General features: G+C 43.0%; 1 protein-coding gene across 1 annotated transcript in view; it reads right to left on the minus strand.

Moving 5' to 3' along the window:
• PHAF1 (phagosome assembly factor 1) overlaps positions 1–15,106 on the minus strand; it is a 51,852-nt gene that overhangs the window by 18,235 nt on the left and 18,511 nt on the right. The window contains exons 7-13 of the mRNA XM_066583793.1: positions 14,963–15,057; positions 14,643–14,740; positions 14,440–14,552; positions 7,004–7,137; positions 2,470–2,553; positions 1,927–2,009; positions 192–235 (exon numbers count right to left, since the gene is read on the minus strand). Coding sequence (XP_066439890.1) covers positions 192–235; positions 1,927–2,009; positions 2,470–2,553; positions 7,004–7,137; positions 14,440–14,552; positions 14,643–14,740; positions 14,963–15,057 — 651 coding nt within the window. The remainder of the gene's footprint in view (positions 1–191; positions 236–1,926; positions 2,010–2,469; positions 2,554–7,003; positions 7,138–14,439; positions 14,553–14,642; positions 14,741–14,962; positions 15,058–15,106) is intronic.

Consider the following 15,106-nt stretch of genomic DNA (forward strand, 5'->3'; position numbering starts at 1 on the left):
GCTAGGAGGAGGAACAAACTCTTTTTGCGCCACCTAGTGGCATCAGCTATACCAAGTTTTTGTTGTGTCCGTCAGTCAATAACACAGATGAGAAATTAGGTTATTGTCATGTTATAAATGTTAGATGCTTCAAGAAGAAAGGGAAGTAAAAGAAAACAGAAGAAGAAAAAACAATTTGACGCAAAGCTCACCTTTCTTCACTATTAAAGGAATCCGGAAGTCACAACGATGATAACTAATAAAAGTATGACATGGGTTGCAATTAGATGTGTGGACTGCAAGAAAACGTAAGCTCAGAACATACAACAAGCAAGCAATAACAGCGGGCTGAAGATAAAAGTTTCTCTTTTTTTCCCTTGCTACTAGTTCCACACAACTTTGCTCTTTCACTTCACTTGTCAATAGCAGATTTAGGTTTTCAACAGTCAGCGATTTTATGCATTTAACTCCCATATGTTGCTACATTAATGCATTGTCTCCAATGAGCTAGCAGAGGTTTTGAGAAGATGATAGAAGTCATATGACTGCATCATTTATTAACTACTACTGGAAATGCATATCCACAGATAATGGGGTCTTTGCATTTACAGGATCTGTGCTAGGACATTGTACAGTAAGGCTGAATCCACCCAGGTGAGAGAGATATCGGTCATACGGTAGAAACTCCCATTGCAATCCTAAACCTGTGAATAAAACGGATGGCATCGCTGCACGTGTGTTTTTCACATGCATAAAAAACAAGCATGTGCTTCCAATAGTTAACCCTTTCCAATCCACTGTCTGACGTCTGAAGACATTCTGATTGAAGGCTATACAGCTCTGATGTCGGAAGACGTCCGGCAGGTACTGGCCACTCTGCTGTCAAGAGCCTCTCCAGCATGTCATATACCACAGTACTGGCTCTAGCCAGCAGATGGCGCCATTGTACAATGACAGAAAGAGAAACCTCGCTAGGAAACCCTGAATCCAAAATTAAAACGTGCAAAGGGTTAAAATCTAGAGATAAGCGAGCACCCAAATGCTCGGGTCCGCGTTATTCGAGTCGAGCTTTTCGTAAAATTCGAGAGCTCTACTCGAGTAACGAACCCCACTTACTACAATAGGAGACTCGAGCATTTTTGTATGTGGGATGCCGGGCCCCGAGCTTTTTTTTTTTTTTCCCTTGGTTCGTGTTCGTTCTCTCTCTCTCTGCGGCGGGGAGGGGCCAAAACAGGCACATCACAGCGAGGAGGAGCCAAAAGCTGGGGCGGGGGTCGAACACGATTTGATGCTTGTTCGAGTAACGAGCACCATCGAGTACGCTAACACTCAAACGAGCATCAAGCTTGGCAGAGAATGTTTGCTCAACTCTATTAAAATCATATCGCACTTACATGTAAAACGCATGCATGAGATTGCAATGTGATTTTATTGAGGCTCCCATAGGAAATAACAGGCGATTCTTTAACAAGAATCGCCCCAAAATAGGACATGCTGTGATGTTTCTATCTCGGACTATTGGTCTGAGAGAAAAATTGCTTGTGTGAATAAACAGATTTAAATTGTGTTCACGTACAAGTTGCATCCGTGTCGCAATTGTGTGAATACACCCTGAGGAAGACAAAACCGTGCTATGTATAAATGTGAGTATATTACGGTCCTATAGTCACCCAGGAACATCCATCTCATCACGCAGAAATATAAATAACACAAGCAATAAAACAAAAGGGTGGCACATTAAGAGGATTGCTGATTTACTTATGGTGTACCATGAGGTCTGGTAATTGCTTCCCTACGAATGAGGTCAAAATTGAAGGCAGAAGCTAAATTTCCCAGAGTCAGGAGAGAATATTTAGCGACGACCACATTTTGGCCTTATTAGTTTACAAAAAAAAAAAAACCCAACCCAGCAAATCATGTGATATTTCACTCAAAAAGTCTACTCACATGTTAAAGTTGTAATGTCCCGGATAATTTGTGTGCAATACAAACTTCTTGGCCCTGTGTGTATTCGCATCAAATAGAATATCCTGAAAGTGTAACACAAAGACATGGAGTCAAAGAATGTAATGTAATAAAGCAGGAGATCTCCCCTGACGGAACGGCACAAGTGCACTGTCTTTTTACATTCCAATTCACTCATAAATTGTTAAAAAAAATTTCAATATATTGTATGGCACATTAAATGATACCAATACAAATCACAACCCGTTCCGCAACAATCAAGCCCTCATACGACTACGTTGACAGAAATAAATAAATAAGGAATAATTAAGAATAAAGAAAGTGATCTTATTAAAATTAGTGAGGAAAACAAGTACGAAAAAGCAAAAAGTAGGCGTGTCCTTAAAGGGTTAAGTAGGAAAGATCCTCTCTGAAACATAAATGTATTTATTCATATGGATGTATTCATGTGACTCGAACAAGTCAGGCAGTTATGTGAAAATAGCGGGATACTTGGCAGGATTTGGTGCAGCCAGAAATACTCACCACTCCCAGGGTGAAATAATTATAGAAATAATCATTGCACTTGGCAGGAACCTGTTTGTGGGGGGACGGGGAATGGATCTTCATCTGAAAAACACAAAAAGGAAAGAAATGAAATGTTTAATTACGGAGAAAAATAAAAGCACAAAAATTCACTTTATTCAGTAATTAACATATAAGGGGCCGATCACATCCCTTTTAGAGATGGGCGAGCATGCTCGTTTAACACTTTGCAATCCAGTTTTGGTTTCAGGGTTTCCTAGGGGGCTTTCTCATTCTGCCATTATACAATGGCACCATCTGCTGGCTAGAGCCAGTACTGCAGTATGGGACATGCTGGAGAGGCCCCCCAACTACAGAGCGGCCAGTAATATACAGTAAGAATACCCTGCCAGACATCTTCCAACATCAGCTCTCTCTCTCACTCTCCCCCCTGCCCCCTGCTGCCACCCCGCATGGTGCTCGGACCAGTAATCAGTTACTCGACAAGACCGATGATCACTCAAGCATCAGCCTTAAACGAGCGTGCTCGCTCATCTCTAATCCCTTTTAAATGCATTTTGTAGTGTACACATAAAACATACGTGAAAAAAAATGTATACAAATATATGCAATTTTAGGCATACGTGTAAGTATTTTATTGTATGCATTAAAATGTATAGCCCAAACGCTTTTGTTAGTTTTTACATTGAAAAATGGTATATATATTATATATATATATATATATATATATATATATATTCACTGTAAAGTGTTTCTTTTAAATAAAGTTTTGTTTGTGAACATTTACATTAAATGTATGGAAACATGTAAAAAGAAATATATGCATCAAGCACACTTTAGTTTGTGGGATAGGAATGTAAACTTGACAGATGGCTAAAATGTGATGCAAACAGCCCCTAACACAAGACTCCGCTAACGCTGATCACTACGTGAATTAGGATACTTTTACACGGCCAACAGTTGCCCAAGTAATTGCTCAAAAGAGTGATTACATGTGACTGCCGGCCGCCAACAGTTGCCCAAGTAATTGCTCAAAAGAGTGATTACATGTGACTGCCGGCCGGTGTAAGCACGAGATCCAAGTGAGTGAGAATCGCCCTCTTGTTCGTGTCGCTTAGTTTTTAGCGCTCTTAAAAATCAAGCAACTGTGTAAACAGGCAGTCGATCATCTATCAACAACTGCCTGTTCACTCTGAATGGAGGCGGACGGCTGGAAGAGATCTCTGGTGCGGTCTGCCTCCAGTCAGTGATCATTGCTCCTCTGTGAAAGGGATAGTCATCCCGTGTAAAAGTACCCTTATAGCCAATATCTCCCAAAAAATTCTGCCAAGGTGAACAGCACATTGGGGGTGTGGGGAACCTTAGAAAACCCAACAGTGTAACCAATCAGACTAAATGGCGCCACTGTCACATAATTTGTGGTGCCAGAAGGGTCTATATGAATTAGCATTGTTACAGGTTTCGTGATATGATTGTAGTCTGTATAAAGCATCCATGAGAAAAAAAGAAAAGCTCTCTCAAAGATCTCTTGCCATCTAGGACTATATATATCGCCAAATCTAAGTCAGACTCAAATAAAAAGCATTTATGCCATTAAAAAGAGGCAGCTGGCAGCTATCCATTACCGTCAATGGAGAAGGATGCGGCTGTCAGATGAAAATTGCTCCATGCTTTACTTCTTGACCAATCTTAATAACAGATCAATGCAGGAAAAGGAACCTTCAGGTGATCGGCCATTCTCAGAGATTCTTATTGACTATTCATAATATATTTATTACAAGAATCAAAAAGCATTCTAGAACATAATGAAGGAACAAAATGCTTGGATTATCCTGATTATTTTTCATGTGTCACTCTGGAAAGACAAGTTGATATAAGAACAGACTACATATCAGGAAACAAGGAGAAAAGAGAAGGAAATGAAGTGGCTTGGGGAGATGGAGAGTAAGAATCGCCTTCCAGGAGTCCAGTCCTGATGGCCGTATTTCAACACTAGGATTTTGGATGACCTTCGCCCATCTGTATGAAAAGCTCCTAGGGCCCGGGGGCCACAGAATCTGGAGACGTGTTGCACCTAGTTTGTGAGTTCTGTATCCAGTGGGGAGACTTTTTGTTTTGAACTTGCAAGTTCAGTCTGGCAATTATCTGTATAACTTTGGCTACTGGCACTCATGCAATTACCAATCAGGTATAGCCAATGTGCACTATAACCCCCAGCTGTATTTCGGAGACCCAGTAGTGAATAGGCAGCTGAAGAATAATTTCTCACATTCTGGAACGAGAGCTAATCATCATGCTAACAAAACTCAGGTGACTATGAGAAGGCTTCAGCACGCCTACACACTTAGGCTGGATTCAGACGACCGTATATCGGCCCGGTTTTCACGCCGAGCCGATATACGTCATCTCTCTCTGCAGGGGGGGAGGCTGGAAGAGCCAGGAGCAAGAACTGAGCTCCCGCCCCCTCTCTGCCTCCTCTCCACCCCACTGCACTATTTTCAATGAGGAGAGGCGGGATGGGGGAGGGGGCGGGAGTTCAGTTCCTGCTCCTGGCTCTTCCATCCTCCCCCCCCCCCCCCCGCTCGGCGTGAAAACCGAGCCGATATACGTTCGTCTGACTCCAGCCTCAAGAACTGCAAGAGTATGCACAACTGGTATTTATACCAATGCATTTCTATGCGGTTAGTATAAATAACAGTTCTGCACATTTCTGCAGCTGTTGAGTGTGTATAAGTGCTGCAGCATGTGTTTGTTGCAGCCATAGCTTGTCCGGCACCGTCACACTTTATTTATCGGATGTGCAGACTTTTATTATTTTTGTATGCATTCCTACGAGACAGCACGACATGCAAAGAATTTTACGAGAGGTCAGGACAAGTATGGAATCTCTAATTAAGATATTACAGTAGGAGGGCGCATTTTTCCTGCTCACGGAAAGCTGTTATTATGGAGCGCACCCTTGTTCATACTGGCTTGTAAAAGACCTTCTCTCAAAGACAAGGAAGGAGGAAATCTGCTAAAGGTTCAGAATGTGACTGGAATGATTAAGACTGCTTTCACATCTGCGCTGGAACCTCTGTTCGGAGATACCGTGGCAGATCTGGCACAAAATACCAAAAGAAATAGCGCTGCATGCAGTGCTTCTGCTTCTGGTAAAATGCTGGGCAGCTGAGCACAAACCGAATGGACTCCATTACAGTCCATAGGGTCCATTCTGTGCTGTTCAGTTCCATCATAAGACAGATTCCGTTCAGCCAGGGGATTCCCTTTTCCTGCTCCCCGAATGGAGAATAAAAAAAGAAGCCCCGGGCGCAGATGTGAAAGCAGCCTAATTCAATCAGTAACATTAACCCCTATTAAGGTAGGGCCCAATGCAGCATCTACTTCATGACTACTGCACGTCTAAGACTCAGCCACAAGCTCCAACCTAACGGCAACTTGGAAGGATTTAAAGGGATGTTGTCCCCACAAATAGCGCCGTGTGTCACATGACCCACAAATTGAGTATGTGTTTGCAAAAAGCAGAAAATAATTATTGCAGCAAAAACGTACTTTTATAATCTGGCACCATATATGTTGATGAGCCTGCCTCGAGTCACGGAGGCGGGATGCCTAAGCCCCGGGTCATGCAAGCCAGCCCTTATTCATACCCATCCACCGCTCCGGCGTCGTCCATAACTGCGGATGTCAGCACAAACAGAGGTGAAACTCCGCTCTTGCGCTGTGCGGTTCTCTGGGCCACCCGGAAGCGGACATGTGCACTGAAGTTGAGGTGTCCACACCTCGACTTTAGTGACACACTGCTCATATACCAGAACCCAGCTTTGCAATGTGTGTTGCGCCCGGCAGTAAGGGGTGGTGGGGGGGGGGGGGAAACGCTGTTCTTTTTCTTCACACTGTTATTCCCTTAAGCAGTCTGAGCTCCATCGCTGGGTCCTGCGGGAGTGAGCAGAGGGCCTTTGAACCATCAGGGGCAACGCTCTGCAAGGCTGGGTTCTAGTGCATGGAGTGACGGGTTCATTTGTACACAAAGTGGCAGATTATAGAAGTAAGTTTTTGCTGCAATAAATAATCTTCTCCTTTTTACAAACACATGCTCAGTTTGTGCCCCATGTGGTACAGAGCGCTATTTAGGCATCTCGACACCGATATTTGTGCTTAGAGATCCCCTTTAAGTAGTTACTAACTGTTCATTGTTAATGGCCACATGCTCTGCCTAAAACTGTGCGGCCCTCAACTACGAACAGTGAGGAACAACTTAAATTATTTTGGATCCCAGTGAGCTGGACGTTGCGGATGCATCTCAACATGCGATAGCAAAGGAATAGGCGCTGCACGGGACCTTACTCTTAGGAGACTGCATAACACAAAGCGTCTTGTAACTGCCAATGTTTCACTACCTACTTGTCAGGATGAATGGGGGCTTACTATTTAATAAAGTGGTAAAAATTGTCCAACTTTACCATTGCCGTATTGGCCTGAGGTCCAGCTAGGCAGCAATAATATTGTATCTGTCCATACTTTGGCTACTTACTTTATCCTCAGACTTGTAGAAGACTTTGTGAGGAGCGCCGAGTGTGCACAACACATCCTGACAGGAATCTCCAAAATATACACAGCGCTCAGACATCCGCGTCTTCGCTTCAGCCATGACTCCAGGACCACAACCTTCAAACACAGAGCGAAACAGTGAGTTCTGTGTCAGCAAAACACTCACTAAAAAGAATTTGCCACCAATCCAATCTCTTCAACCAACCCCCACCCCACACCCCCTCGCTGCAGCTTTTTCATTTTTTGTCTTCTTTTTTTTTAATGAAAAGGTATTTATTGAGATTTTAGTTCAACAAGATGGCAACAGTCTGCCAAAATACCCCCTTGCAGGGGGACATCGTATCTTACAGATATAAATGTAAAGTAAAAGTGATTAGAGTAATGGCACAAATAATTCAAGTAGTCCTAACGAAGTCCTAACAGAACAGAAGTAAAAAGTATGGCCCAAACTTGTATAATGTAAACAGTGAGGTTGTGAGGTCTGGACCCAAGACAATTATCCAGATGGCTCTCCAGTATTTCTAGAGATCTATAAGGGCTCCCTCACACCGGCGATATAATAATGCAAATTTGTGCGTTGCGAGACGCACAATTATGAAACGCATTCTTTTCAATTTGTGATGTTGCCCGCATGGCACCGTGTTGCGATGCAGAAAAGAAATCGCAGCATGTTCTTTCTTTTGGCGATATCGCCCAAAGAAAGAACATGGAACCAATGGGAGAACATCACGATCCTGTACTGCGGCTGTGACAGCTGCAGCAGGGGATTCCTTCAGCGATCTACTCCCATCGATTTCAATGGTGCTTCTGCCGCTGGCCCTACTAAAAATAATAGGAGAAGATAGCGATATCCTGCCGCGGCTGTGACAGCGGTGATGAAGGAAACCTCCGCAGGGATGCAAGATTGTTCTCAAATGAAAACACCTCACATCTAGGAGCTTCCACATGTTTTCAATGGGGCCGGTGGCAACAGCAGCGCCGGCCCCATTGAAAACAGTTGGAGAAGATCGCCATCTCCTGCCGCGGCTGTGACAGCCATGGAAGGAGATTCCTTTAGCCCTGTTGTGATGCGAGGCTGTTTCCCTGTGAAAACGCCTTGCGTCCAGGGCTTTTCAGAAGCATTGCGAGGGCGATACCCGGCCATGAATCACGGCCCGATATCGTTCTCGCCAGTGTGCAGGAGCCCTAAAGGGGAGCATAGAATTGTAAATTAAGTACACTGATGGAGGATAACCATGGACCCCAAATCTTATCGAAACTAGTAACTGTATCTAATCAGATGGACGGAATTCTTTTGTTTATGCGACTGATCAATGGTTCAAATAGTAATTGCTGTTGACGCCACTGCTGTCCATTATGAATATGAGCTGCCATTGTAATGTACTGTAGCAGTCTGAAGGAGCATTACAGATGCCAGCTGCCTTGTTGCTCCGTAGAAGAATAAATGGATCTAATTCATAGGAACAACCCACAACGGAGGTAACTAGATGGGTTACCTTCCTCTAAAAGAATTAAACAATAGCGCAAACCCACCAAATATGAAGATGAGTGCCTACCCCACTGCAGCCCAGGACACAGGGGTCCGGGATTTCAGAGCACATAGCATGAATTCTAGTTGGGACCATATAAGCTCTGTGGAGTACTTTTAGTGATGTTTCAGTCAATGAGACCTGCCAACTATTCTTACTTAAGAACTCACAGTAGTGATGGCCGCGTTCTAGAGTCAAAGAGAACCCAAATCTTCCTCTCATTGAAATCATATATGTAAGTTTATTTAAGGTGGTGCCTTATTCAAAATGCCATAAAAGTGGGAAAAGCTACCTGAAGATAAAGGAGAGAATTTGCAGATAGCTTCTATGGGGCTCAGTACTATTTTAGTGAAGGAGTTGGTCAAAAAAGAAAGAAAATGAAAGACCTGAATTTTTCTCCACCATTCCACAGTGGGTGGTTTGCAGTTGGTATTGAAAGAAGTTATGGAGACCCCTTTACCATGCATCAAGAAATCATATAGAGTAGTAAAAGTATTAGCATGTCACCAATTAAATTGGAGAACATCTTCCCTTGCTGGAAACAAAGGGGTTAAAGTAATGGGGTGAGGGGAGACAGATCTGACGGGAGTTGGCTGGAAGAGAGATCTTGGCCCAAACTAGGGATTGCCAAGTATGTGGGTAGATTCGGGACCTTGTCAGTTTGTCTGAATGGGAAAAAGCAGAGATAGGTGGGTGGCTATGCAATATTTTCTAAAATTTGGGATGGACTGGCACTGTATCTCTGATGTAGGAACTTGATAGTTCTAGAAAATGCGTGGTCGTTTATGGGACCATATGAAAAAATACATTTGTTTTTGTAGTAATTGAATAGCCTGGTCAGGAACTGGAAGGGTTCTCAACAAATATAAGCACCATTTTCGACATCATGAATCCTACCTATACAAGAGAAATAAGGACAATCCCATTTCAACAGGTCCCATTAAAGCTGTCGGAGAAGAGGTTCATAGGTCCATTTATATATAGTGGCTATACTTGGGATATTGTGGGTATGAACATTGAATCCATAATTGAGCTGAATAGGATTTTGGGTAGAGGAAGGCGTATTGTAGAATAGAATTTCTGATTTGACTAAACTAAACTTCTCCAAGATATTAGTCATATTAGGCAGTGAGGTGAGTGAGAACGATCTTTAGCATAAAGAGAAGATCACCTGCAAAGCCAATTTGAACTCCCCGAGTGTTTGGATGTTCGAAAATAGCGTTGGCCAGGAGTTCCATTGCAAACGCAAAATGAGCTGGAAATAAGAGGACATCCTTGTTGGGTGCCACTAGCTATATGTATTGGAGTTGGGTGAAGAGAGGGGATTTTGAGGTATGCAGTAGGCAAGGAATTTAGAAAGGGGCCTGCAAAGCCCACTTTCTGTAGGACTATTTGAAAAGGCGAACAAATGAGGCCATCGAATGCATTCCTGGTATCTAATGCTAAAACCGACAATGGTGTGTCAGAAGTGTTGGCTAAATGTATGATGGTGAGTATTTTATTGACATTATCAACAAGTTGCCCACTTAGCCATGATGGATCATAGAGGGAAGTAGTCTATTCAGCATATTTACGAGTATAAATGGAAAAAAACTTTTAAAATCAACATTACGGAGGGATGTGGCTTCTGTAGTTGGAGGGCAGTGCACGATCCTTACCAAGTTTGGGTATAGTTGTTATCAGTGCTCTAAGGGAGTCTGGGTTAATTTAAAATAAAATATATAAATCTTGGTATTTGTATAGGGCCAACTTCTTCTGCAGCGCTTTCGAGTAATTTATTTACTACCCCCCACCAAACTGGGTACTCATTTTACTGACCTCAGAAGGATGGAAGGCTGAGATAAACCTTGAGCCGGCTACCTGAACCAAGTGGTGATTGAACTTACAACCTTCAGGTTGTGAACGAGAGCTTAGGACTGCATACTGTTGCCTTAGCACTCTGCACCACACGAGGATTTTTGTTGTTCCTGCGGAATATGACTGAATAAAATCAACCAGAGAAGGAGGGGGTGGTTGTGAGGATAGGGGTAATTTTTTGGGGGTACATAAAACGTTTTGATAGTTTTTTATTCAATTTTTTTCTTTGATACGGGGTGACCAAAAAAGCGTGGTTTTTCTATTTTTTGATGTGACAGCTGGGAAGGGGGTTAAACTTTTAACGTTCTTAATCCACTAATAATAATTTTAAAAATCTTTAATAATCTTATTCCTACTTTTTTAGTCCTCATATGTGATTAAACTGGTGATCATCTGATCATATGAACTATGCACTACAGTATATTTACAGGCAACGTATTAAGCCCTATCTCAGGCTCTCATGATAACTGAATAGCACCACACAATCTTGTTGCAGGAGGCCATTTGGCAAACCGAGGGAGCCGGCTACCTCTGTGAGGCCATTTAAATGCTGTGATGAGTGCCAATTGATTAAACAACTGATATTGAAGTCATCTCCAAACCCGCTTGCTGCAGCAAATTGTCAGCTGTCAACGACCGGTTTCCAAGCCTGCTCCCTACACTGACATATAAGGTGGATGTCGGGAAGGGGTTAAAAGGAACCTGACGGAACCCCTCAGCTGCAGGTAGTGCAGTATAGTGGCAAACATGCTGAATTCAGCTCTGTGTTACTGAGCACACAGAGAAGCGTCTTAAAGGGGTTGTCCCGCGGCAGCAAGTGGGTCTATACACTTCTGTATGGCCATATTAATGCACTTTGTAATGTACATTGTGCATTAATTATGAGCCATACAGAAGTTATCAAAAGTTTTATACTTACCTGCTCCGTTGCTGGCGTCCTCGTCTCCATGGTGCCGACTAATTTTCGGCCTCCGATGGCCAAATTAGCCGCGCTTGCGCAGTCCGGGTCTTCTTCTTTTATGAATGGGATCGCTCGTGCAGGATGCCGACTCCGTGTAGCTCCGCCCCGTCACGTGCCGATTCCAGCCAATCAGGAGGCTGGAATCGGCAATGGACCGCACAGAAGAGCTGCGGTCCACGGAGGGAGCAGACCCCGGCGGCCATCTTCAGCAGGTGAGTATGAAGACACCGGACCGCCGGGATTCAGGTAAGCGCTGTGCTGTTTGTTTTTTTAACCCCTGCATCGGGGTTGTCTCGCGCCGAACGGGGGGGGGGGGGGTTAAAAAAAAAAAACCCGTTTCGGCGCGGGACAACCCCTTTAATGCCTGGAGCAAAGAGAAGGGGGGGGGAATGTGTATATAAGATTATGCATGAGCATCATCAGACTCATTAGTATGCATCATTAGTCTAAGACACCACATGCTGCTCTGACTGGCCAATGCTGCTCATGTGGGATTCACTGGCCAATCAAAAGCAGCATGTAGTGTCTTAGACTAATGATGCCTACTAATACACAATATGTATCAGCCAATTATTCATGCGGCCATCTCTGTTTTGTTCAGGATCCGAGTAACGCATTAATACCAGTAATTCTGTACCCTGGTAACATAGTAGGTTAGGCTGAAAAAAGGCAAATGTCCATCCGGTTCAGCCTGTTTCCACCCCCCTTGTTGATCCAGAGGAAGGCAGAAGCCAATTTACCCAATTTTGGAGGGAAAACTTCCTTCCAGACTCCATAATGGCAGTCAGACTAATCACTGGATTAACGTTTGAAAAGTTCCTACCTGACTCCCAGACCAGAAGTCAGAAGATCCCCGGATCAACTACCCTTCTGGTTATTGAAGGTCTATATTCTGTAATGCTGTAGCGCTCTAAAAAGATGTCTAATCTTAAACTCCTCTATGGATTTTGCCATCACCACATCCTCAGAGAGTTCCACAGTCTCACTGCTCTTAAAGTAAAGAACCCCCTTCTTGGATGGTGATGAAACCTGCTTTCTTCTAGACGTGGAGCATGCCCTCTTGTTACCGTCGCAGTCCTGGGTATGAACAGATCATGGCAGAGATCCTTGTATTGTCTCCTCATGTATTTATACATAGTTATTTGATCGCCCCTTAGCCGTCTTTTTTCCAGGGTGAAAAATCCCAATTTTGTTAGCCTGAGTACTGATGTCCAGAACTGTTCAGGGTATTCCATATGGGGCCTGACAACTGCCTTTTATAGTGGAAGAATAATATGTCTGGTGTTTCTCAGGAGAATGGTGTCCAATTTTCAACGAAACTGTGCAATAATCAAACACTTGAAATGGGACAGAATGTATTTATTTTACATTTTTTGGCAGACTCCTTCCATGTAAAAAAATTATTTATGAAATAGTGTAGTTTTGCCCACAATCTGACCTCAAGTGGTTAAAGTACAGAACAAAGCAAGGGGCAGATATTCCTAGTGATGGCTGGAGTGATCTCTGCTCATCTTAAAGGGGTCATCCGGGGACATAATAATCTGTAAAACTTTGCTCAGCCTGCAGTATTAAGACAACAGAACACATACTCACTCTTCTGCACTCTGTTGCTGCTACCGGAAGTGTGAAGTTCATCAGGGATCGGTGAGACGACAGTGGAGGGCTGGAAGGGTATGTAATCTGTGATTATAATACTGCAGGATGAGCGAACTGTTACAGAATACTATGCCCCCGGGTGACCCCTATAGGGTCAGAATCACTCTCCTTTTATGATGGAGGACTAAACTAAGCATAATACAAATTAATAGGACTGGATGAGATCACATCGCAGGGAGTCAGCCGCAAGGTAAATGTTCTCATGATATGCTCTCTGACTCCAAACAAAGATGTTTCCTTGAAGTCTCAGATTAAGTCATGTGATCACTTTCAATCAGAAAGCAGCTTCAAAACTTGCTTTGTTGTGCTCCAGGATACTTCAGCTTCTGGCAGTAGTAATGCTGGCTTCCATGCCAGTGCTACTCTCACCCACCATAGTGTCCCATCCTTTCATTGTAGCCACCCTCTTCACCCACAGACAAGGCAGGTGCAATACCAGTGTACTGCAGGAACCCCGATAAGTCCGTGCGCAACTTGATGTACAGACTACATATGCACTAGGAACACAGTACTGAACAGAACATTCAGCCGGGCAAAGAAGGCTACATTACTAGTGACACGGTGTTCATTGACCCGGCTGGAACTAATGAAGAATGTACACAATGTCACTGGAAGTGCCAAAAAATGTACACAATGTCACTGGAAGTGCCAAAAAATGTACACAATGTCACTGGAAGTGCCAAAAAAAGGAGTATGCGAGTTAAGTAACCGTGCCTGCGATCTCAAGAATTACTAAACAGCTGGAAGGAAACGGATTTCTAAAGTTTACAAGTGTATAGCATACAACTGAATAGGTAAAAGGTTGTATAAATTTGGACGACCCCTTTAAAGAAGAAATTTTAATGAAATTAGGAGTCTAGTTTAGGTTCTGTTCACATCATATTTATTACGCCTTTTTAATGTATACGCCAGAAAGCTGCCTCAGACAGATAACCTACATTACTAGCCATTACCCACATTACTAACCATTACCCACAGAGTCTGATTCTAGGATTAAAAAATACGTTTAAGGTAACTATCTTTTTTTTCTACCTGGATGCTGCTGTATAGAAAAGTGTTTCATAAAACACTATTCCACATAATTTTAGCTGTATGCTGATACATACTGGCCTGGCAAAGACTAAAAAGGACACTCTTTTGGCCTTGATCTAGCTAATGTAACCCTAACTATGTTTAGTGTATACAATGGGAACTTTCCCAGCATACATCACAAACGTGATGCTAACCTGGGTAATACTGTGCAAGACTTTTATTACACACAACAGTGATATATATTGCGTATAATTGTAAACTGTGCAACAATGATGTCCCTGTGCTAGATCACAATGAAAAAATGGTTGAGGTTTGTGCGTTTTTCACATAATGTACATAAATATTTTTGTGTATGTTCCAGAAATGCATTAAGTCTGACAATACCTGTGCTGATCAGGCGGAGTCTAAGTCCTAAAGGTCCAGATGCATCTCGCAGAACATCAACACTTTCTGCGTACACATTGCCCAGATAGCAGCTCAGAGGCATAGGGGGAGCTCTGTCCGGATAGAAAACCAGGATTTAACAAGACGCCATGTGAAAAAAAAAATAAAAGAAATGCTTGAAGAAGTTCGAAACACTTCCTTACTTTGTATCTTGGAGGCTGTTACCGCTGTAAATGTACATGCGCTTCACCATGGCTCCATGCGGTATTTGAATCGATGCCAATCCATGGGCAAAATTGGGCTTTAAAGCAAAGAAAATAATTTGCCTTTGTTCTCAATGTATACAATCACCATGTAAAACACATCTTGTCACTGTAAGGATGTAGATCAAATACCGCAATACAATATATATTATTTGGTTCTTGCTTCTTACAGTCATTAACATATTGGTTACATACCAGGTTATTAATTTGATATAAATAATGCTACAGATGCACCAGTGACGCAGAGACAGATTTCTAACCTCATATTTGGGGGCTTCCGTCCAAGAATCCAGTTGAAAAGAGAAAGATAAACCGCGGAAGTTGAGGTGAAACAGTTGTTCTGCTGAGTTATATACTGTAATACACATAAGCGCAGATTACTTTGGTTGTATGCCGGAAACAAC

The sequence above is a fragment of the Eleutherodactylus coqui genome, chromosome 11 (genome assembly GCF_035609145.1).
Source record: "Eleutherodactylus coqui strain aEleCoq1 chromosome 11, aEleCoq1.hap1, whole genome shotgun sequence".
Lineage (NCBI taxonomy): Eukaryota > Metazoa > Chordata > Amphibia > Anura > Eleutherodactylidae > Eleutherodactylus > Eleutherodactylus coqui.